Consider the following 22,346-nt stretch of genomic DNA (forward strand, 5'->3'; position numbering starts at 1 on the left):
GATGGTGACCACAGCCATGAAATTAAAAGACGCTTACTCCTTGGAAGGAAAGTGATGACCAACCTAGATAGCATATTAAAAAGCAGAGACATTACTTTGTCAACAAAGGTCCATCTAGCCAAGGCTATGGTTTTTCCAGTGGTCATGTATGGATGTGAGAGTTGGACTATAAAGAAAGCTGAGTGCTGAAGAACTGATGCTTTTGAACTGTGGTGTTGGAGAAGACTCTTGAGAGTCTCTTGGACTGCAAGGAGATCCAACCAGTCCATCCTAAAGGAGATCAGGGCTGGGTGCTCATTGGAAGGACTGATGCTGAAGCTGAAACTCCAATACTTTTGCCACCTGATGAGAAGAGCTGACTCATTGGAAAAGACCCTGATGCTAGGAAAGACTGAGGGCGGGAGGAGAAGGGGACGACAGAGGATGAGATGGCTGGATGGCATCATCGACTTGATGGACATAGGTTTGGGTGAACTCCGGGAGTTGGTGATGGACAGGGAGGCCTGGCGTGCTGCAGCTCATAGGGTCGCAAAGAGTCAGACATGACCGAGCAACTGAACTGAACTGATCCCAAATGTACTCTCTTTGGTTCTATATTTACTTTCATTGTGTCTTATCTGATGAAGATCATCAACACTGCTTGCGCTGACCAGGGCAAAATCAACAATTTGCCTGGAAAGTTATGTTTCAGCTTTTCTGAAGAGTCATTCTACTTAAGTCTTAAACCAAGATCTTAAGACTATGCATAACTCATCTCGAAATTTTTAAGACTGAATTTATGATTTTATTCATAGAACTTCTGAGGATAAACTTAATTCTACAAAATAATTTGGAGAAGGAAATGGCAACCCACTCCAGTATTCTTGCCTGGAGAATCCCAAGGATGGAGGAGCCTGGTGGGCTACAGTCCATGGGGTCGCAAAGAGTCGGACATGACTTAGCGACTTAACTAACTAACTTATGTGTGAAGGAGCAGCCACAAATATTATTTTTACTTAGTGTGAGTCACAGCTCTGTCTCAAATATTGAACTATTACAGTGCAAAAATAGCTGTAAACAGTTCATAAGTGAATAAGCATGGCTGTGTTCCACTAAAACTTTATAGATTGAACTAAAACTAAAACTTGAGTTTTATATGAGTTTTACACATCTTGAAATATTACTCTTTTGATTGTTTCCAATGATTTAAAAATACAAAAACCATTCTTAGTTTGCAGGCCATACAGAATAGCTAGTGAATTGAACTGGACAACAGACTAATTTGCCAGCTCCTGATCTACGCCATGATATGCTGGCCAAGGAGAGACAAAATGCAATGGGAGACTGCAAATTTTTTAAAATTATCAAGGATCAACCACTAAATCACTAAAGATGATTTCTGGGATTAACTGGTTCTTTAAGATTAAAGAAGGAAGCATTTATGAAATGTATCCATGTGATTTGACTTAATCAGACATCCTGGAACCATTCTTAAAAAACAGAAACCAAAAAGACCTTCAGTGATCTCAAAATATTTATTCAACATTCATCTTTGCTGAACTCGCTCACCTTCCTGATCGTCCGGATAACCATAAATCTTTCTCTTTAGAAGTATACAAAACAGGAGGTCAAATCTAAATTTGGTCTAATCTATTAACAAGTTAACACACATAAAAGACTCATTGTTTATTAATGCCTATTCCTTGATCTAGAAGGAAGGCTTTTTATCTTTGCCTCAGGGGAAAAAGGTGGAGTCTTGGCAACACTAATCATCTACTTATAGCCTGTAAGAGGCTTCCCAGGTAGCTCAATTGGTAAATAATCCATCTGCAAGTGCAGGAGACACAGGTTCTATCCCTGGGTTGGGAAGAACTCCTGGAGGAGGAAATGGCCAGTATTCTTGCCTGGGGAATTCCATGGACAGAGGAGCCTGGCAGGCTCCATCCAGTCCTTGGGGTCACAAAGAGTCGGACGTGACTGAGTGACTGGGCACATAGCCAGTAAGATGAGGCATTAGAGGAAAGGTTTCAGTAGATCATCAAACTACAAGAATGCTCTGACTAAAGTCCTTGACAAGGGCCTCTTTCACAGAAGACAGATCAGTCTATGGCGTTCACAGATTCCATCACATTGATGTATAGCATTTGACTCCCAATTCTGAAAAGAAACACTAGAACTACTTAGGTTTTGAGATTTATGATGGCAACCTGGTAGCACCAATTAAACTCAAACGGGTATTTCTTCAAATCTTCCATGATACAACTCACCACAGTAGGGATAAACTGACTACAGTATGTAAGTATGTATGTATATATACACACATATACCTACACACACACACACATATATATATTGACTGTGCTGGGTATTTGTGCATGAGCTTTCTCTAGCTGGAGCAAGTGGGGGCTACTCTCTGGTTGCAGAGCACAGACTTCTCATTGCAGTGGCTTCCACTGTTGTGGAACATGGGTTCTGGAGCCCCTGGGCTTCAGCAGTTGTGGTGCACGGGCTTAGTTGCCACAGAATCTTCCCAGACCAGGGATTGAACCCATGTCCCCAGAATTCTTGCCTGGAGAATTCCATGGAAAGAGGAGCCTGGCAGGCTCCATCCAGTCCTTGGGGTCACAAAGAGTCGGACATGACTGAGTGACTGGGCACAGAGCCAGTAAGATGAGACATTGGTAGGAGAATTCCTACCACTGGGCCACAAGGTAAGCCCAAATTGATTACAGTATTAAAAGAACATTGATGGGGTAACTTTCCAAGACATCAGAAGATATGAGCAGTTCTTCCCTCATCTATAACCAACACAATCCTAGAAAAAACTATAAAAGTCAGATATGAAAGGCACATTGCCCAAAGGATCCTTTGAGGATGTCCAAATAGATTTTGTACAATTTCTTCCCTCTGTGCATTATGAATTTGTACTAGTAATTGTGTGTTTATCTTGGGAGTGTCCCAAATAATTTCACTGCAACTTAAAATGGCTTAAAAAACTGCTACATATTTGTGTTCTGTACCTAAGCCATTCCAACTGAGTTCTCCAGTGACAGGTGAAAACATTTTATTGGGAGTTTTACTTTGAATTAGGTAAAGCTTAGCTCCATACTAAAAAAATTTCCTGTCCTTAAACACACAGATGCTCTAGAAAAGTGGGAAGAATACATGATATGTAAAAACTGAAATCAGCCAAACTGTCAGATACTCTTGACGATCCATACCCTTAAGGACCGCCCTTTTTTCTCTTAGGCTTTGTGTTCTTTCCCACCAGGTAATCCCCGATTTGGCGTTACTGCTGTTCAGTTGGTAAGTTGTGTCCAACCCTTTGCGACCCCATGGACTGAAGCACGCCAGTCTCCCCTGTATTTCACCGTCTCACAGAACCCTAGATTATCTTCAGTCAATTGGCCACTTGCAGGCCTACATTTTGGAAATATCTCTACTCTAGCTTCAAAACTTTTCAGCTAAAATTTACCAAAACTCTTTTAGGTAAATAGCAATATATCTCAGTCGAATCATTAACAGAACAGGTTGCTTTTCCTTGCCAATCATCGCAGCAGTGAAGTCCAATGTACAGAGAACAGCTCATAGAGAGACTACCATTGAACATCACCAGAGAGGACTGTATCGAATACTCTTAACTCCAATAGAGCTATTAAAGTAGAAGAACTTGATCCTTGGATACACATTTCCCAACTAAAATCACAACCCCCATCTGACAGCAACTGGAAAGTCACACTCATTAGAGATTATGAACTCAGGTTGCCCAGAGAACCACAGGAAGTCAACAGTTGACCCTAGATCCCTGGCATGAGCAAACAGCTGCATGAAGTAGAACAGCTTTCCTCAAAGAGCAATGGGAAAAGATTCTCTTGTTAAAGGCTAGACTCTCTGAATGCTTTCCTTCCATATCTTTCTGGCCATATTTTCTTTTTATTGATTTAAGGTTATACACTTTTAAAGAATTTATTTATTTAGACTGCGTGTGAGCTATTCCGTTGCAGTGCACAAGCTTCTCCTTGTGATGGCCTCATTTGTGAGCATGGGCTTTAGGGCATACTGGCTTTAGCAGTTACAGCATGTGGATTCAACCCAGTTGTGGCACATGGGTTTAGTTGCCCTGCAGCATGAGGAATCTTACCACACCAAGGACTGAGCCCTTTCCCCCCTCATTGGCAGGTGAATTCTTAACCACTGGAATACCAGGGAAGTCCTAAGGTTATACATTTCTGATTTAGCCGATCATGTTTCTCTTACTAAAAATAATAATTTGCCTAACTCTACCAGAGATCAAAGTGCCAACATTCGCTGGATCATTGAAAAAGCGAGAGTTCCAGAAAAACATCTATTTCTGCTTTACTGACTATGCCAAAGGCGTTGACTGTGTGGGTCACAATAAACTGTGGAAAATTCTGAAAGAGATGGGCATACCAGACCACCTGACTTGCCTCTTGAGAAACCTATATGCAGGTCAGGAAGCAACAGTTAGAACTGAACATGGAACAACAGACTGGTTCCAAATAGGAAAAGGAGTATGTCAAGGTTGTATATTGTCACCCTTGGATACACATTGATCCTAGGTATTCCAGTGGTTAAGAATTTAACTTATATGCAGAGTACCTCATGAGAAACGCTGGGCTAGATGAAGCACAAGCTGGAATCAAGATTGCTGGGTGAAATATCAATAATCTCAGATAGGCAGATGACACCACCCTTATGGCAGAAAGTGAAGAATACTAAAAAGCCTTTTGATGAAAGTGAAAGAGGAGAGTAAAAAAATTGGCTTAAAGCTCAACATTCAGAAAACTAAGATCATGGCATCCAGTCCCATCACTTCATGACAGACAGATAGGGAAACAGTGGAAACAGTGGCTGACTTTATTTTTCTGGACTCCAAAATCACTGCAAAATCACTGCTGCCATGAAATTAAAAGACGCTTACTCCTTGGAAGGAAAGTTATGACCAACCTAGACAGCATATTAAAAAGCAGAGACATTACTTTGCCAACAAAAGTCCGTCTAGTCAAGGCTATGGTTTTTCCAGTGGTCATGTATGGATGTGAGAGTTGGACTGTGAAGAAAGCTGAGCGCCGAAGAATTGATGCTTTTGAACTGTGCTGTTGGAGAAGACTCTTGAGAGTCCCTTGGACTGCAAGGAGATCCAACCAGTCCATCCTAAAGGAGATCAGGGCTGGGTGCTCATTGGAAGGACTGATGCTGAAGCTGAAACTCCAGTACTTTGGCCACCTGATGAGAAGAGCTGACTCATTGGAAAAGATCCTGATGCTGGGAGGGATTGAGGGCAGGTGGAGAAGGGGACAACAGAGGATGAGATGGCTGGATGGCATCACTGACTCGATGGACATGTGTTTGAGTAAACTCCGGGAGTTGGTGATGGACAGGGAGGCCTGGCGTGCTGCGATTCATGGGGTCACAAGGAGTCAGACAGGACTGAGCGACTGAACTGAACTGAAGCTTTTCTACACAATCATCACTCTAAGTTCCTCCAAGATGTTACTAGTGTAGACAACTTGAAATTTTATTAATAATGACTATTTTTGTAAGTAGTACCTAAATGAAAAGAAACATCCCTGACCTAGAAGAAGATAAAAATGCACTTGTGGTGTAATAGTTGAATGACTGTCATGACAATTCTCAAAGAAAATATACTTAAAAGTTTATCAAAGTTGACAGTATTTTTCTCATATAACTCCTGTGTTCTTTAAATATGTAGAAATTAGGCTTTTTGATGGTAACCCATGGCAGGGTTAGATGTTCTGTGGGCCAGTTAGAGCTCTCCAACTGCAGGACCCTCCAAACTCTTGGTAAACAACATCTGCTTATAAAGCATATGAAGGAACAGCATATTTCCTAGGATAATAGCCCTGTAAGGATATGGATCCCACCACCAGGAATGAATAATTGAAGTTATTTAAAAAATTTGTCTTTCACTTTGGCTGATGTGATAAAAGACACAACCTAAGCCTTAGGTGTACACTATAACTGTTTAAATTCCCTAGCCTGAGTAGTTATGGAAAATAGTGAAGCCTTGGATTTATTTTTATCCAACCAGCATCACTGCCAACACTTCATGTTGTACAGGATTATAGACCAACTGTGGCTTGAATCTGGGAATTGGTGATGGACAGGGAGGCCTGTAGTGCTGTGGTCCATGGGGCTGCAAAGAGTTGGACACGACTGAGCAACTGAACTGAACTGAACTGTGGCTTGATAAGGGAGAGGTTTATTAAATGCAATCAAAAGGATTTGCATTGCCTCAGTTTTGCGGCAGTGGATGCTACTAGGAATGCAGTGTTTCAGGAAATTTAACTTACCAATGTCATTAACTGTATATTTCCAATGACACTGATAAGAAGAAAGGAAAGTAAGATTTGCTTACTAAGCCCTGGATACTAGACAATCATTCATTCAGCAAGCATACTCTGTGTGCTCCTAAAACACAAGTTCTGTTTTCTAAATATTTAGTTTAGTAAGGGAGGTAAGATACACAGACAAATAAAACATGATATGTTTCATGACAGTGGTCACTGAAAATTATTTTGGGCTCTTCTCAGAGTTGGACTATGATATCAGTAAGATGCAATTTGAAAAAAAAAAAAAAACAAAACAAAAAACCCAACACCAAATGCACTATTTAATTTGACCACAGCATATACTAAAAATGAGAAAACTAAAGCTTAAAAAATGACAAGTACAATTATTCAACTAATAGATAAACTATAAGTGACACATCCAATCATTCAACTCAACAGTGAACAGCTGCAGGATTAAAATTCAGCCCTGATGCTAGGATTCTTTCCTTGGGTGTATTATTTCCCACTATACATACATATCATGCTAGAATAAGGCTATTCAACTGAACTAAACAGTGTGTTTAGTCAAAGAGCTGAAAGTATTTGGTTGTTCTAGAATGTGAAACAAAATATAATTAAAGACGAGTGAGTGTGTACAATAAATTATATAAGATTTGAAGGAGGAGAACTGTTGATATAATTGCTTTGGTTTGTCATATCTGCAAATAATGAGTGTGGTAAGAAGCAATTAAATGTATCAAAATTTGGACAAAGTTCAGTTTAACTCATTTAAAAAGATAGTTAAAGGGCTTTTGAATTTCTGCTGACAAATGTTACATTATTGTATGACTATAATTCAACTTTATCTTTGTTAAAATACCAAATGGATCTTTGACTATTTGGTCTTCTTAAAATATGGACTGAACCTTTACTTACATTGTGGGTCGTCATCTGTCCACTTAGCAAAGGTCCCGTATTTCTCTCAAATAACTTGTGCTTTGTTATTGCATGCCCTAACTTTGGCATGCCCTTTATTATTTTTAGATAACAAAAAAAAATGTTTTTCACTTTTTAAGGAATTCAATTTCCTTATAATTGTTATGTTCTGCTATTTTTATTTTAAAAGTGTTTATCAGTATGGTTGATAATAAAACTAGAATTATTCTCTATTCTCAGATACCTAACTCTCCAAACTTAAATGACCTATATACCATAACATTTTTATGTTATCTTCCAAACATAGGATCCTAAATTCAGAAAAATAAAATTAAGTTTTCTATATCCCAAATTATGTGCTGTTCCTTAGCAAAATATCAAAAGTTGTCTCTTTCACGATGCAAACCTGACTGTAGCACTTACAAGCAAGGATAATACAATTAGATATATTATGCTGTATATCACTTTTACCCTTTTCCTTGTCTTGAAACATCAACAATGTCTTTCACAGAGAAAAAGCTTTTCATTTTCATGACGTCTAATTTATCCAGTTTTCTTTTAAAGATGATGCTTTTGATGTTCCAAGAACTCTTTATATAATCCAAGGTTACCACAATTTTCTACTATATATTCTATTAGAAATTTTATACTAAATAAAAAATGTCATTTAGGAGTTACATATTCCTTTTCCGATGCTCTTTCTTTTTCTACGGAGATTTGAGTTTCTCACCTATATTGTTTTCCTTCTCTCTGAAGAACTTCTTTTGATGGTTTTTGCAATTATAAATAGTCCACTGTTTTCTTGTATGCATGGTATCAAGACTGATGGGAAGTCTGATGTAATTCTTACCTTTGTTCTTCAATAGGTAAGGATATTTTTCCTCCTGGATGACTTCTTTAGAGAATTTTTTGTCTTTGATATTCTGCAATTTGAATACAATATGCCTAGATATAGAATTTTTAATAATTATCCTGCTTCATGTTCTCTGAACATGAAGCATTACAACGAACAAAGCTAGTGGAGGTGATGGAATTCCAGATGAGCTATTTCAAATCCTAAAAGATGATGTTGCTAAAGTGCTGCACTCAATATGCCAGCAAATTTGGAAAATTCAGCAGTGGCTACAGGACTGGAAAAAGTCTTCATTCCAATCCCAAAGAAGGGCAATGTCAAAGAATGTTCAAACTACTGTACAATTGCACTCATTTCACATGCTAGCAAGGTCATGCTCAAAATCCTCCAAGCTAGGCTTCAACAATACATGAGCTAAAAAATTTCAGATGTTCAAACTGGATTTAGAAAAGGTAGAGGAAAACCAGAGATCAAATATCCAACTTCCGTTGGGTTACAGAAAAAACTATGGAATTCCAGAAAAATATCTACTTTCCTTCACTGACTACACTAAAGCCTTTGATCACTAAAGCCTTTGTTGTATAGATCACAACAAAGTGTGGAATATTCTTCAAGAGATGGGAATACCAGACCACCTTACCTGCCTCCTGAGAAACCTGTATGCAGGTCAAGAAGCAACAGTTAGAAACAAATATGGAACCACACACTGGTTCAAAATTGGGAAAGGAGTACGTCAAAGCTGTATATTGTCACCTCTGATTAGATTAAGGTATTTGAGGTTTTTTTTTTCTCTTTAAATATTTACCTTGTATTCTGTGTTCAAACTAAACTCAGCCCTTGGATGTTGCTATAGATTCCTAGGGATTTTATACGATCAGGTCCTCTGCAAATAGAAATAGTTTTATTTCTTCCTTTCCAACATCTATACCTGTTTACTCCCTATTGTACTGGTGTGGGCTCAATATAATGTTGATTTGAGTGGTAAGACATCCCCTCTTTTTCCAGGTCTTATGGAAAATGAATTAATTCCGTTTTTTACCATTAGTATAATAACAGCTATAAGTATACCAGAGATTACCTCTATCAAGCTAAGAAAGTTTCTATTTTTTAGTTAACAAAGAGTTTTTTTAAAAAATGAAAAACGGAACTGAATTATATCAAATGATCTGCATGTATTGAGATTATATGACTTTCTTCGTGTATGTTAACACGATAAATAATCATTCCTTTTTAAACTGTAAGCACCAACTGGGCATTCTCATGATAAAACTCCTTTGATTAAGATATGCTCTTTTTACATATTGTTGGATTTTGTTGAGGGTATTTCAATCTATATTCATGAGGGATATCAGTCCTGAGGTTTATGAAAATGCCTTTGTTTGTTATCAGAGAAAGACTGGGCTGATCAAATACACTGGGAATTATGCTCTCTTGTTGGATTTTCTAGAAGATTGTTTGTGGAATCAGTATAATTTTTTTTCTAGTACAACCGTAGAATTCACCAGTGAGCACACCTGCATCTGGAATTTTCTGTTGAAAGTTTTTACACTACAACGTCAGTTTCTTTATGTATTTCTTTTTTTTTTTTCTCTTTATGTATTTCTTATTGAGTTTTTCAAAAGATAAGCTTTATATTTCAAGGCAGGACAAGAAAATTTAAGGATAAAATGCTCTTTCTCTGTCCCTTGGCCCTCCTTCCCCCCACCCCACCCCTTCAATGTGCAATGTGCTTCTGCCTTGAACATCAACAAGATCTCAAAGATGGGAATGCCTGCTTTACTGGAAACATCAATTTTTACTTTTCTTCTGATGCTACTAATGTAATGTCTTAAAAGATTAGCATTCTTTCTCAACTCTGCAAGGGTTCATGGTGACTTTCTGCTCACTTTATATTTGCTTATCTGGTCTATTTATCTTTGGTGAATGTTATGTAAAATGTCGGCATGTCATTTTTTTTTTTTTTGAAAAGCACTTGTTAACATTTAATTAATTTCCCAGCCTGTGGCTTTAAGTCACCAGAACACAAGCCCGATCTACATGCTTAATCTTCTCCTCAGCTCTTCTGCTGAAGAATTTGGCTTTCACAATGACAGGCTGCTTTGGGAGCTTTCTATTCCCCAGAACTTTGTAGTAAATTGATCGCACCACATCAGTGATAAGAGCAGCACCGGTCTTGTTCTTGGCAGCATTTATTTGGGTCTGCTCACTGACTAAGGTCCACAATTTATCAAGGTCTACAGTTGGACAGAAACTCTGGTTTCTCTTTTAGTGGTAATGCCTCATACCAACTTTCCCAGAGTATCCTGGGTGATAGTTGTCGAAGTTGATCCTGTGGTGATGCAAGCTACCCGCATTACCTCGGCCTCCTAGGTATTTTCGGTGTTTGCCCATGTGGCTGTGGTTGTGGCTCATGTGGCCCCTAAGTTTCTGGGTCTTCCTTAGTCTGGATGGCATGTTGTCAGCCTAGATGAGAGAGGTCAGCATGTCATTGTGATGTATGATCTTTTGTCTCAAAAATCTATATGATTGTGCCTTGAACGTCAACTACTGGAACGGTTCTCAGAGTTTTTGAGAGTCTGTCTCCTGGTTATAATCTTGTTTGGCTCAAATTCTTTTTTAAAATTTGATTGTTAATTGAATTTTCATGATACAAAGAATTGTTACATTTCATCTAAATTGGCTGATTTATGCACATGGACTTAAATACTACAACCATGCCTAATTTTATAACTGGATTAACAACTGGTTCTGAAAGCTCTGAAATACATTTAGTTCTTATGAGCCAATATGAGCCAGCTCCACTATTCACTTTCATTATTACCTTTGTTAATGACTGGAGGGTCTGAATTGATGAACATTCTTTCATTCCTAATGTTTGAAATTTGTGTATTTTCTTTTTGTCTTGGTCAATTGACTAGATGTTTATCAATTTTGTTGATCTCTAAAGAATAAACTTTTGGTTCACTGATGTTTTCCATTTCTCTGTTTCCATTTCACTGATTTGTGCTTTTTATTTTTTTTTTCTCTTCTGTTTACTCCAAGTTAAACTTGCTCCTCTTTTTCTAGCTTATTAAAGAGGAAGCTTACATTTTTGATTTGAGACCCTTCTTTCCTAACATAAGCAGAAAATCCCAGGAGTTTTTCTCCAGTCACTGCCATAGTTGCATTCCACCAATTTTTAAAAAATTTTATGCACTTTTGGTTGTGCTGAGTCTTCATTGCTGTGTGTGGGCTTTCTCTAGCTGCAGCAGTTGGGGGCTACCCTTCTTTGCAGTGTGCGAGCTTCTCACTGTGGTGACTTCTCACTGTTGAGTGTATGGTCTAGGCGCATGGGCTCAGTAGTTGTGGTACATGTGTTTAGTTGCTCTGTGGCATGTGGGATCTCCTCGGACCAGGGATCAAACCTTTGTCCCCTGCATTGGCCACTGGACCACCAGGGAAGCTCTGCCCACTTTAATATGTTTTATTTTTTTTTTTATTCAATGTAAAACATATGCAATTTTCTCTGAGATTTCTCCCTTTTTTTCTATGGGTTATTTAGAGGTGTGGTTTTTTTTGTTTGTTTCTTTTGTTTTTTGTTTTAGCTTTTGGGAAGTTTTCAATTCTAAAAAAAAAACCAAATCCAAATTCTGAAGCTTAACAACTCAACAGATACGATGAAGAATGCATGAGACAGCATTTGAAATACAGAAATGGAAGAGAGAATAAATGAGCTGGAAGAAAGGAATCTACTAATGCTTCAGGTGGAAGAGGAGAGAGAGCTAAGATTTCTAAAATAGTTAAGAAACACTATGTGCAGTATCAGATTCATTAAGAAAGCCAAAATACAGATAATGGGTATACTAGAATAAGAGAAGGAAAAAGGTGGCAGAGCACTTACGTAAAGAAGTAATAGCTGGGAACTTCCTAAATCTGGACATTCAAATCCATAAAGCTAAGAGATCACCTTATCTCAATGCAAAATGACTTTCTCCAAGACACATTATAATGAAGGTGTCAGGGTCCATGATAAAAAAAAGAAACTAGGGGGAAAAATTCAGTATTTCCCAAAGGAATCCCCATTAGATTACCAGCAAAACTCTATAGGCCAGAAAAGAGTGGAACGACATATTCAAAGTACTGAAAGATAAAAAACTGCTTGTCCAGAATACTCTATCCAACAAAGTTATTCTTTAGATAGGAGAAATTCAGGCTTTCCCAGACAAAGATAAAGTTCCTCAGCACGAGATCTGCCTCACAAGAAATATTGACAGAAGCTGTTCCAGGGAAAAGATAAAAGTATACATAGCTCTCAGTAATGTAGAAAACTGTAACTCTAGTTTAGAACAGAGTGTTAAACATTAAACTATCATATAAAGGTTAAAGGAAGGAGCTTCATAAATAACTATAGCTACTACAATGTGGCAACAAACTCATAGGATAAAAAGAGATAATTTCTACAGAGAAAATATAAAAAGGGAGGACAACAAATTAAGAAAAATTGTTATCAACAGGAAAAAGACTATTTAATCCATGAGAAAGATGTCCTATGCAAACCCCATGATACTCATAAAAACAAAAATCTAGAACACAGATAGTAACTATAAAAAGAAAAACTCAGCAAGCAATCATGGAAAACCACTGATTTACAAAGTGAGACAGAAACACAAGAAAAAAGAAACAATGGAGATATGAAACAACCAGAAAATAGAAGATAAATTTGCAGTAGTAAGTTCTTGCATATCAACAATCATCTGAAATGTAAATGGATTGAACTCACCAATCAAAAGGCACAGAGTGGCGGGATGGATTAAAAAATAAGACTGAACTGTATGGTGTCTTCAGGACACTTGTCTCAGTTCTAAAGATACACGCAGACTCAAAATGAAGGGACTGAAGATGATACTCCATGCAAATGATAATCAAAAGAAAGCAAGTGTAGTTATACTTATGCCCAACAAAATAAACTTTAGGGCGAAATGGTAACAAGGGACAAAGAAAGTCACGATGTAATGATAAAAGGGTTAAAACATCAAGAATACACAATATCATAAATACTGGGTTGGCCAAAATGTTCATTCATTTTTTTCCCATAAGATGGTTCTAGAAGCACTTAGCTGTCTAACTTCATTTGAAACAATTTTGTTAGATTCTATTGTGACAGCTGTTGTTCAGTTCAGTTCAGTTCAGTTCAGTCACTCAGTTGTGTCTGACTCTTTGTGATCCCATGGACTGCAGCATGCCAGGCTTCCCTGTCCATCACCAACTCCCAGAGCTTACTCATGTCTATTGAGCTGGTGACACCATCCAGCCATCTCATCCTCTGTTGCCCCCTTCTCCTCCCATCTTCCATCTTTTCCAGCATCAGGGTCTTTTCAAATGAGTCAAATTAAGAAAAATTGCTAGGCTATTTAAAAACTTTTTAAAAACTTATCAAAATTGGTGAATTTTTGTGTAGTTATTTTATTTCATCTTTAATGCTTCATAATAACATTTTTTATTATGTTGATTTCTGCTGTATATCAACATGAGTCAGTCATAGGTATACATACGTCCCTTCCCTCTTGAACTTCCCTTCCACTCCCCCCCACTCCATCCCTCTAGGTTGATACGGAGCACTGAATCTGAGCTCCCTGATCATGCAGCAATTGTGTAGCCATTTTAATATGGAAGACGGAATAAAAAAGGAAAATTTTCAGCATATTATGCTTTATTATTTTAAGAAAGGCAAAACACAACTAAACTACAAAAAAAGATTTGTGCAGTGTATGGAGAAGGTGCTGTGACTGATGGAACATGTCAAAAGTAGTCTGTGAAGTTCAGTGCTGGAGATTTATAAACAGACTGGAGACCAGTTAAAGTTTATAGTGACCAAATTGAGACATTAATTGAGAAGAATCAAAGTTATACGACAAGGGAGATAGTCGACATACTCAAAATAACCAAGTCAGGTGTTAAAGACCATTTGTACCAGCTTGGTTATGTTACTGCTTTGATGTTTTGGTTCCACATAAGGTAAGTGAAAAAGACCTTGAAAGTATTTCTGCATGTGATTCTTTACTTAAACATAATGAAAACGTTCCATTTTTAAAACAAATTGTGATTGGTGATGAAAAGTGGATATTGTACAATAATGTGGAACAGAAGTGATTGTGAGGCAAGCAAAATGAACCACCACCAACCACACCTGGTCCTCATCCACAGAAGGTGATGATGTGTATATGGTGGGATTGGAAGGGAGTCCTCTATTATGAGCTCATTCAGGAAGACCCAACGACTAATTCCAAGTATTGCTCTCAGACCAACTGAAAGCAGCATTCAATGAAAAGTATCCAGAATTAGTCAGCAGAAAACACTCTTCCATCAGGGTAATGCAAGCCTACATGTTTCTTTGATGATCATGCAAAAACTGTTATAGTTCGGTTGAGAAGTTCTGATTCAACTGCCATATTCATCAGACATTGCATCTTTGGATTTGTGTTGATTTTGGTCTTTACAAAATTCTCTTAGTGGAAAAGATTTCAGTTTCCTGGAAGATTGTACAAAGCACCTGAAACAGTTCTTTGCTCACAAGGATAAAACATTTTGAAGAAAGAATTATGAAGTTGCCAGAAAAATGGCAGAAGGTAGTGGAACAAAATGGTGTATACATTGTTTAATAAACTTCTTGGTGAAAATGAGAAAATGTCCTTCATTTTTACTTAACAGTTTAAGGAGCTGTTTGGCCAACCCAATATTTAATAACTTGTTCTCATCACTCCTCTGAATTCAGGTACAAATTCTCTTTACTGAGTCACTATGTTTCAGGGCAATGCAGTTATTTGCATAAACTGAATAAAAATATGTGCCCCTTTACACTGGATATAAGTGGAAAAACTGATTGTGTTGTAAAGGTCATATCTGCAGGATCATATCTGAGAATAAATGTCATTCAATTGAATATGACAAGCCATCAGTCCCCACTAAGGATACATATATAATCAATATTTGGAACCAATGCCTAGGAGCCTTCCTAGGCAAACTATCTGGTGTCCCCTGTTGTACACTGGGGCTTCCCTTGTGGCTCAGCTGGTAAAGAATCTGCCTGCAATGCAGGAGACCCGAGTTTGATCCCTGGGTTGGGAAGATCCCCTGGAGAAGGGAAAGGCTACCCACTTCAGTATTCTGGCCTGGACAATTCCATGGACTGTATAGTCCACGGGGTTCAAAGCGTCAGGCATGACTCTTGTACGTTGAGTCAAGATGTTGTACATTATTTCAACATTACAGGCAAGAAAGATCAATGACTAGCAGGAAAAGGAAAGAGAAATTTGCACATATTTGTAGATATAGATGTGAAACCTGGTTCAAGTGAACTTCTAACTTTTAAAGTAGTAGTGAGAAAAAGAGCTCTGGAATGACAGGGACTATTAAAAGTGAAATTCTAGATTCCTTATATACTCTCTAAACAGAGCCTCATTTAATAGCCTTAGTAGTTGTACAACACAATCTGACTCTAGGTTTGCTGATTATACAACAAGGAACCTTATGTGTAGTAACCAACCCTTTTAACTGCACTGATGTAAATCAATAAAGCCAAATAACACAAATCACAAAGATTATGATCACAAGAGGGGAACTAAATTATTCAAAACTCAGAAATAAGGCTTGTTGAATCCTCCAGTACCATGGTAGCACATTTTTTTCTTACCAGGCACACGTAAGTGTCATCTCTTAAGGGAATGTATCTTTCTTTGAATTATTTATTATTAATTAGGGACAGACTATGTAAAGTTAAATGTTGACTTCTAGAAAACTGATAAAAGAGGAAAAGATTTTTGTGTGGTAGAGATGCAAATGAGTTTTGATAGAGAAGAGAACTCTAAAAGTAAACTTTATTGTCACAGAGTATATTAACCAAAACAATACACTAGATTTGTATCCAACTTAGCAATGCAATTTTAGTATTTCTTTGTTGCACTGAGTATTTGCATGTTTCTCACTTTTCTTTTGGGTGGGGTTTGTCATCCAGCTTCTTCCCACATGAATATGCTAAATAAAACTTGTACTCTGCTTACTGTCTATATGCATGAGAATTATATCCCTGTAATTTTGAGATTTATACTTTCACAAAAGGATATAAAAATGTTCCACAGAAAGGGGTTTTACTGGAGAAACAGGAACTTAACTAAGCTTCCAGAGACAACTCTCAGAATTTTTGTTATCTATTTTTATTTTATTACCGATCAGATTAACTACTTAATTTTCACACAAAATCTCAAGAAAAACAAATGTACTAACAAATAATCATCAACTCACCATCATATCAGTCCATAAGTATACCTATCCAAATGAAGAGAAACCCAGAGTACTTTTCACAAAGAAAACCAATTTTTCTTCAGAAAATTATCCAAACATTCAAATCTTTAAAATTATGTGCATCACCATATTGACCACCAGTGAACATACAGCATGCAAGTAAAGAAAACACAAACAAACCTAAAAATAAAGCTGCTTAGATAACCATATTTGAACCTGAGGTTTCAGAATATTCCTCAGTAGCTAAAGCAATAGCAAAACAAAGCAGAGCAAGCATATCATCTAAATACGCTAAGAAAAAACTGTTAATCTGAAAAGAAGCCACCAAAATTTGTTACAATAACATATCTAATCACACCACTTACCATGGAGACTTTTACCAAACATATGTTACACAACAGATACAGTAACAGCCTATTCATCTGGAACACACATTAGACAAAACATCACCTATGACTAACTAAGCCAATATATGCATTTAAATAAAGCATCTCTAGTTTCTATGCATCTATTTATTCATGTATGATGAGACATGTACAGAGTCTACACATAGACACTTCGACTATCAGATTGATCCCACCACTTTCATATATGGCAATAGTGCTTATAGGCTATGTACTCGTATGATAATAAGTATTCTGAGGTGATACAGTCCTTACAAATCAATCTTTAGCTATTCCTTAAGTTAACACTAGTTACATACTAGAATACATTTGAAGTGGATAAATTTACTCTCACATAGCTCTTTACTTCTCACTATTTTAACATGAAAAAAGATTAAATGGATCCTCTAGATTAACATTAGAGATAAATAAAATTCCATTCCACCTAGTACATTATCAAAAGTATTTGAAAATTGTTTTCCTAATTACACAATTATCTGATAAGAGAGCTATTACTTCAGCTGCCCTCAACTATCTTAGCTCTGCTCCCACAGGGGGTAGCAATGCGAATGCTTGCTGTGTGCCCTGCTCAGATATTTGTTGTCAAAATCAAAGACTCAAAATGAGTACATCTGATTGATAAAACCAAATGCATGTAGATTCCCTCTGGACATATGACAACCTAGGAAATGTAAGTTTTGTTTTAACTTTCTTGAGAAGGTAGGCTTGACTTTTATCACATGCAAATTTGACCTTTTGTTTTACCTATTTAAAATATTCAGGATAATTCTAAACTCTCTAACTTGTTATTTAAGCAATGCTATAGTCTCCTCATAACATATTTTCCTGATCATTCTCTCCATCTGTTTCTCCCATCTCCTCCCTACCTCTCCTTCCCTTCTTTCTTACACATTCACACACACACACACACACACACAAATATATCTCCTCTTGCTCCAGAATACTATAATCTCTGAAACAAACCACCATCAATCCATCAATGCCCATGGTTCCTCTTAGTAATGGTCTTATTTTAGTTCAAATGATACCTCTGCATGAAATGTTCTCCAACTCTCTCAAGTAGACTCATTCACACTTGCATCAAAATTATACTGTAAACAGTGTACTTATCTCCAGGAGCAGCATATGACCATACAAGAGGGAGTAAATGCAGATTTTTTGACCTGGGGAATGTGTCTTACCCGTGAATCTGCAAACCATTTGCCTGCATTCAGAGTCGACAGGAAATTCCAATAAAAAAAGCTACTGTGTTTGTCCGAGGCATTTGGCATGACTTCCAAGATATTGGTTGTTCTTCTCAGGTCATAATCATGCATGAGGAAAGGCACCTCATCCAGGCTGCATGCAAAGGGGAAAAATAAAAGAGAAAGGGTCAGTAGATTGAATTCAGTCCTCTTGGCAGACAGGGTTCTCAGAAAGTCCATCAAGGTCACAAGTCTTACTCCTACCCAATCTCAGCAAAGGTACCAGTAATTCATAGTTGATGTCAATATTTTAATGCCCTAGGGATCAACCTTTTCTGGTGTATAATGTTTATGATGAAAGAATAACTTCTCTATCCATGAACTTTTTAGAATGGAGAGAAAGATAGGTAGAGTAGTGACTTGAGAGTAAAGTGAATGAGGTGAGGATGGGGCAATGCTCTGTGGTCTTCAGCGTCATAGAAAGTAGGCACCCAGACAATCTCCCTGTTTCTCTGACCCATTTTCCAGCTAGGCACCTGCCATGAGTACTTCTTGTCCTAGACACTTCACATCAGTTCGTATCATTAGAAAAAATCCTAATTTTGTTTTCTGAAGTTTTCCTTGAAGAATCTCTGCTTTTATGAGACTCTGTCTTCTTTTCCCATTAAAATACCTAAGAAAAGGACTTTGTAATGGCTATGAGAGAGTAACAGGGTTGAAACTTAGCATCCTTCCCATAAACAATTAGAAAACTGGATGAAATAAGGAAATAACTTTTTCAGTCAATGGACAACAGTGAGCACAGCATGATGGCCTTGGAGAAAAGGTAAACAAACAAACAGCCTCTCTCATTCTACAGGCCTTCTTCTTGCAGGTGAATACTGGACTGTGGTACTAAGAAAAACCTAAAAGGGACCCAGAAATTGTGCTGAAATGAGAAAAAAACTAGATGAAGGAGAGGTCAAGACAGCTAGACTTTGCAGACTAGAGTTCCACAGGAGATTGAGCTATGCTAAAAAGAAGACTGTTATGGAAATATGTAAAGATTTTCCTTCAATATATAAATAAATATCAAAGGATACCCTTGTGGAGTAAAATTCTTTGAAGCATGCTAAGATCAACTTTGAGAAAAATTACCAGAAAATTCTAAGACAGTTTGGACAGCTTCTACTGGGTGTGTGAATGATTCAAGTTTCATCCAGTGAGAGTGCACAGATCTCAGTAATAACTCAGGCATTCTCTAGAGACTACAGAGGGCTATTCTTCTGAAGCGGGATAATTTAAAACTAGAATGACTTTAGAACTTTCACTAAAGTACTTAAAAGCATGTCAATATATGGCAAAACCACTACAATATTGTAAAGCAATTAGCCTCCCATTAAAATAAGTAAATTTATATTTAAAAAAAAGCAAGTGTCCAAAGAATCTTCAATCAACTTAACTGCATGCTACAAAAAGTCTAAAATTCTTTCAAGGAGAAGAAGAAAATTTACTACCCAGCATGGTAAAATCATAAAGTCCAGCATGTAAACAAAATTTATATGACAGGTAAAGAAGGAGAAAAATGTACCTATAACCAAGAGAAATTACCCAATAACGGCAAACTTGGAAAGGAAAGAGATGGTAAAATTAATAAATAAGGATGTTAAATGATACAAAACATAAACATAAGTGATGTATAAAACAGATGTAAAGTAAAATATGAACATAATGAAGACATAATTGTAAGAAATAAAAAATAAAGGGAAATTCCAGAGTTGAAATGAAAAAGTTTCATGGAAATGAAAGTTCAATAACTGAATTTTGCTATTGAATAATAACTGAAATGAAAATTTCATTGGATGAAATTATTGTCAGATTAGGTATTATAGATGATGTAAAGATCACTGAATTTACAGATGTAGGAATAGAATTTATCCAAATTATATATGTGTGATTGAAATCCTAAGAGGAGAGGAAGAGCAGAAAAAAAAAGGTCTGAGGAAATAAAAGTTTTTAAAAAATCTCCAAAACTTTATAAAAATTATGCACCAATATATCCAAGAATATTAATGCATACAAAGAAGGATAAATATAAGAGTACACATACACATACCCACATTAAGAATTATTATAATACAATCTGTCAGGTTTTCAATTCTTCCAAAATCACAAGACACAAAAAATAGGAAAGTACAGCCCATTCAAAGCAAAAAATAAATCAACAGAAACTGTTCCTGAAAAAGAGCTGATATAAGATACACTAAATACATTAAATATTAAAGATACTCAAAGAACTAAAGGAAGTTGTAGATAAAGTTAAAAAACAGCTATATATGAATAAAATGGACATATTAATAAAGAGATTAAAAAAACCTAAAAAGAAATCAGAAAGAAATTTTGGAGCTAAAATGAAGAAGTGAATAAAAAAATTGACTAGAGGGATTCAAAGGCAAATTAAACCAGGCAGAAGAAAGAATCAGTGACCTTGAAAATAGGACAATACAGGTTATTGAGTCTGAGGAAGAGAACAAAATAAGATTGCAGAAAAGTGAAGAGTCTAATAAGGTAACCCAGACATCAAAGCTAGACAAGCACTACAAAAAAGGAAATTACAGATCAATATCCCTTAGGAACAGTGATGCAAAACTCCTCAACAAAATACAAGCAAATAGAATTTAGCAGTATAATAATAGGAATATAAACCATGACCAAGTGGAATTTATTCTGACATGCAAGAATAGTTCAACATATCAAAATCCATCAACATCATATACCACATTGATAGAATAAACGGGAAAAAATGACCATCCCAACTGATGCAGAAAAAGCATATCACAAAATTCTACAACCTTTCATGATAAAAACACTAAACAGACTAGAAATAGAAGGAAACCACTCCTGGGACTTTGCTGGTGGTCCAGTGGCTGGGACTCTGTGTTCCCAATGCAGGGGGCTGGATTTTGATCCCGGGTTCAGGAGCTAGAGCCTGCATGCTGTGATTGGGAGTTCACATGCTGCAACAAAGTATCTGGGATGTGGTAACTGGGGATCCTGCAGGCTGCAATGAAGATCAAAGATACTGCATGCCACAACTAAGACCTGGTTCGATTCAGTTCAGTTCAGTCGCTCAGTCGTGTCTGACTCTTTGCGACCCCATGAACCGCAGCACGCCAGGCCTCCCTGTCCATCACCAACTCCCGGAGTTCACCCAAACCCATGTCCATTGTGTCGGTGATGCCATCCAACTATCTCATCCTCTGTCGTCCCCTTCTCCTCCTGCCCTCAATCTTTCCCAGCATCAGGGTCTTTTCAAATGAGTCAGCTCTCTGCATCAGGTGGCCAAAGTATTGGAGTGTCAGCTTCAACATCACTCCCTCCAATAACACACAGAACTGATCTCCTTTAGGATGGACCGGTTGGATCTTCTTGCAGTCCAAGAGACTCTCAAGAGTCTTCTCCAACACCACAGTTCAAAAGCATCAATTCTTCTGTGCTCAGCTTTCTTTATAGTCCAACTCTCACATCCACACATGACTACTGGAAAAAGCATAGCCTTGACTAGACAGACCTTTGTTGGCAAAGTAATGCCTCTACTTTTTAACATGCTGTCTAGGTTGGTCATAACTTTCCTTCCAAGGAGTAAGCGTCTTTTAATTTCATGGCTGCAGTCACCATTCGCAGTGATTTTGGAGCCCCAAAAAATAAAGTCAGTCACAGTTTCCATTGTTTCCCCATCTATCTGCCATGAAGTGATGGGACCAGATGCCATGATCTTAGTTTTCTGAATGTTGAGCTTTAAGCCAACTTTTCACTCTCCTCTTTCACTTTCATTAAGAGGCTCTCTAGTTCTTCTTCACTGTCTGCCATAAGGGTGGTGTCATTTGCATATCTGAGGTTATTGATATTTCTCCCTGCAATCTTGATTCCAGCTTGTGCTTCCTCCAGCCTAGCGTTTCTCATGATGTACTCTGCATATAAGCTAAATAAGCAGGATGACAATATACAGCCTTGACATACTCCTTTCCCTATTTTGAACCAGTCTGTTGTTCCATGTCCAGTTCTAACTGTTGCTTCCTGACCTGGACTCAGGTTTCTCAAGAGGCAGGTCAGGTGATGTGGTATTCTCATCCTTTTCCAATATAGTCAAGTAAATAAATATTTTTAAAAAGAAAAAAAAATAGAAAGAAACTACCCCAATATAAAGACATATATGAAAAATCCAGAGTGAACACTGTATTCAGTGGTAAAAGACTGAAAACTTTTCCTCTAAGATTAGGAATGGGCAAGGATGTCTGCTTTGAGGACCCCTGTTCATAGTAGTCCTGGAAATTCTAGCCATAGCAATTAGGCAACATAGGCAATTAAAATCATACAGACTGAAAAGGAATAAATAAAATTACTTCTGTTTTTAGATGAT

General features: G+C 37.3%; 1 protein-coding gene and 1 pseudogene across 1 annotated transcript in view; both read right to left on the reverse strand.

Moving 5' to 3' along the window:
- Window positions 1-22,346, reverse strand: part of GDPD4 (glycerophosphodiester phosphodiesterase domain containing 4) — a 170,780-nt gene that overhangs the window by 56,062 nt on the left and 92,372 nt on the right. The window contains exon 11 of the mRNA XM_043908215.1: window positions 17,945-18,101. Within this exon, the coding sequence (XP_043764150.1) occupies window positions 17,945-18,101 (157 nt within the window). The remainder of the gene's footprint in view (window positions 1-17,944; window positions 18,102-22,346) is intronic.
- LOC122681313 lies at window positions 10,090-10,536 on the reverse strand (annotated as a pseudogene).

This window comes from Cervus elaphus, chromosome 1 (genome assembly GCF_910594005.1).
Source record: "Cervus elaphus chromosome 1, mCerEla1.1, whole genome shotgun sequence".
Classification (NCBI taxonomy): Eukaryota; Metazoa; Chordata; class Mammalia; order Artiodactyla; family Cervidae; genus Cervus; species Cervus elaphus.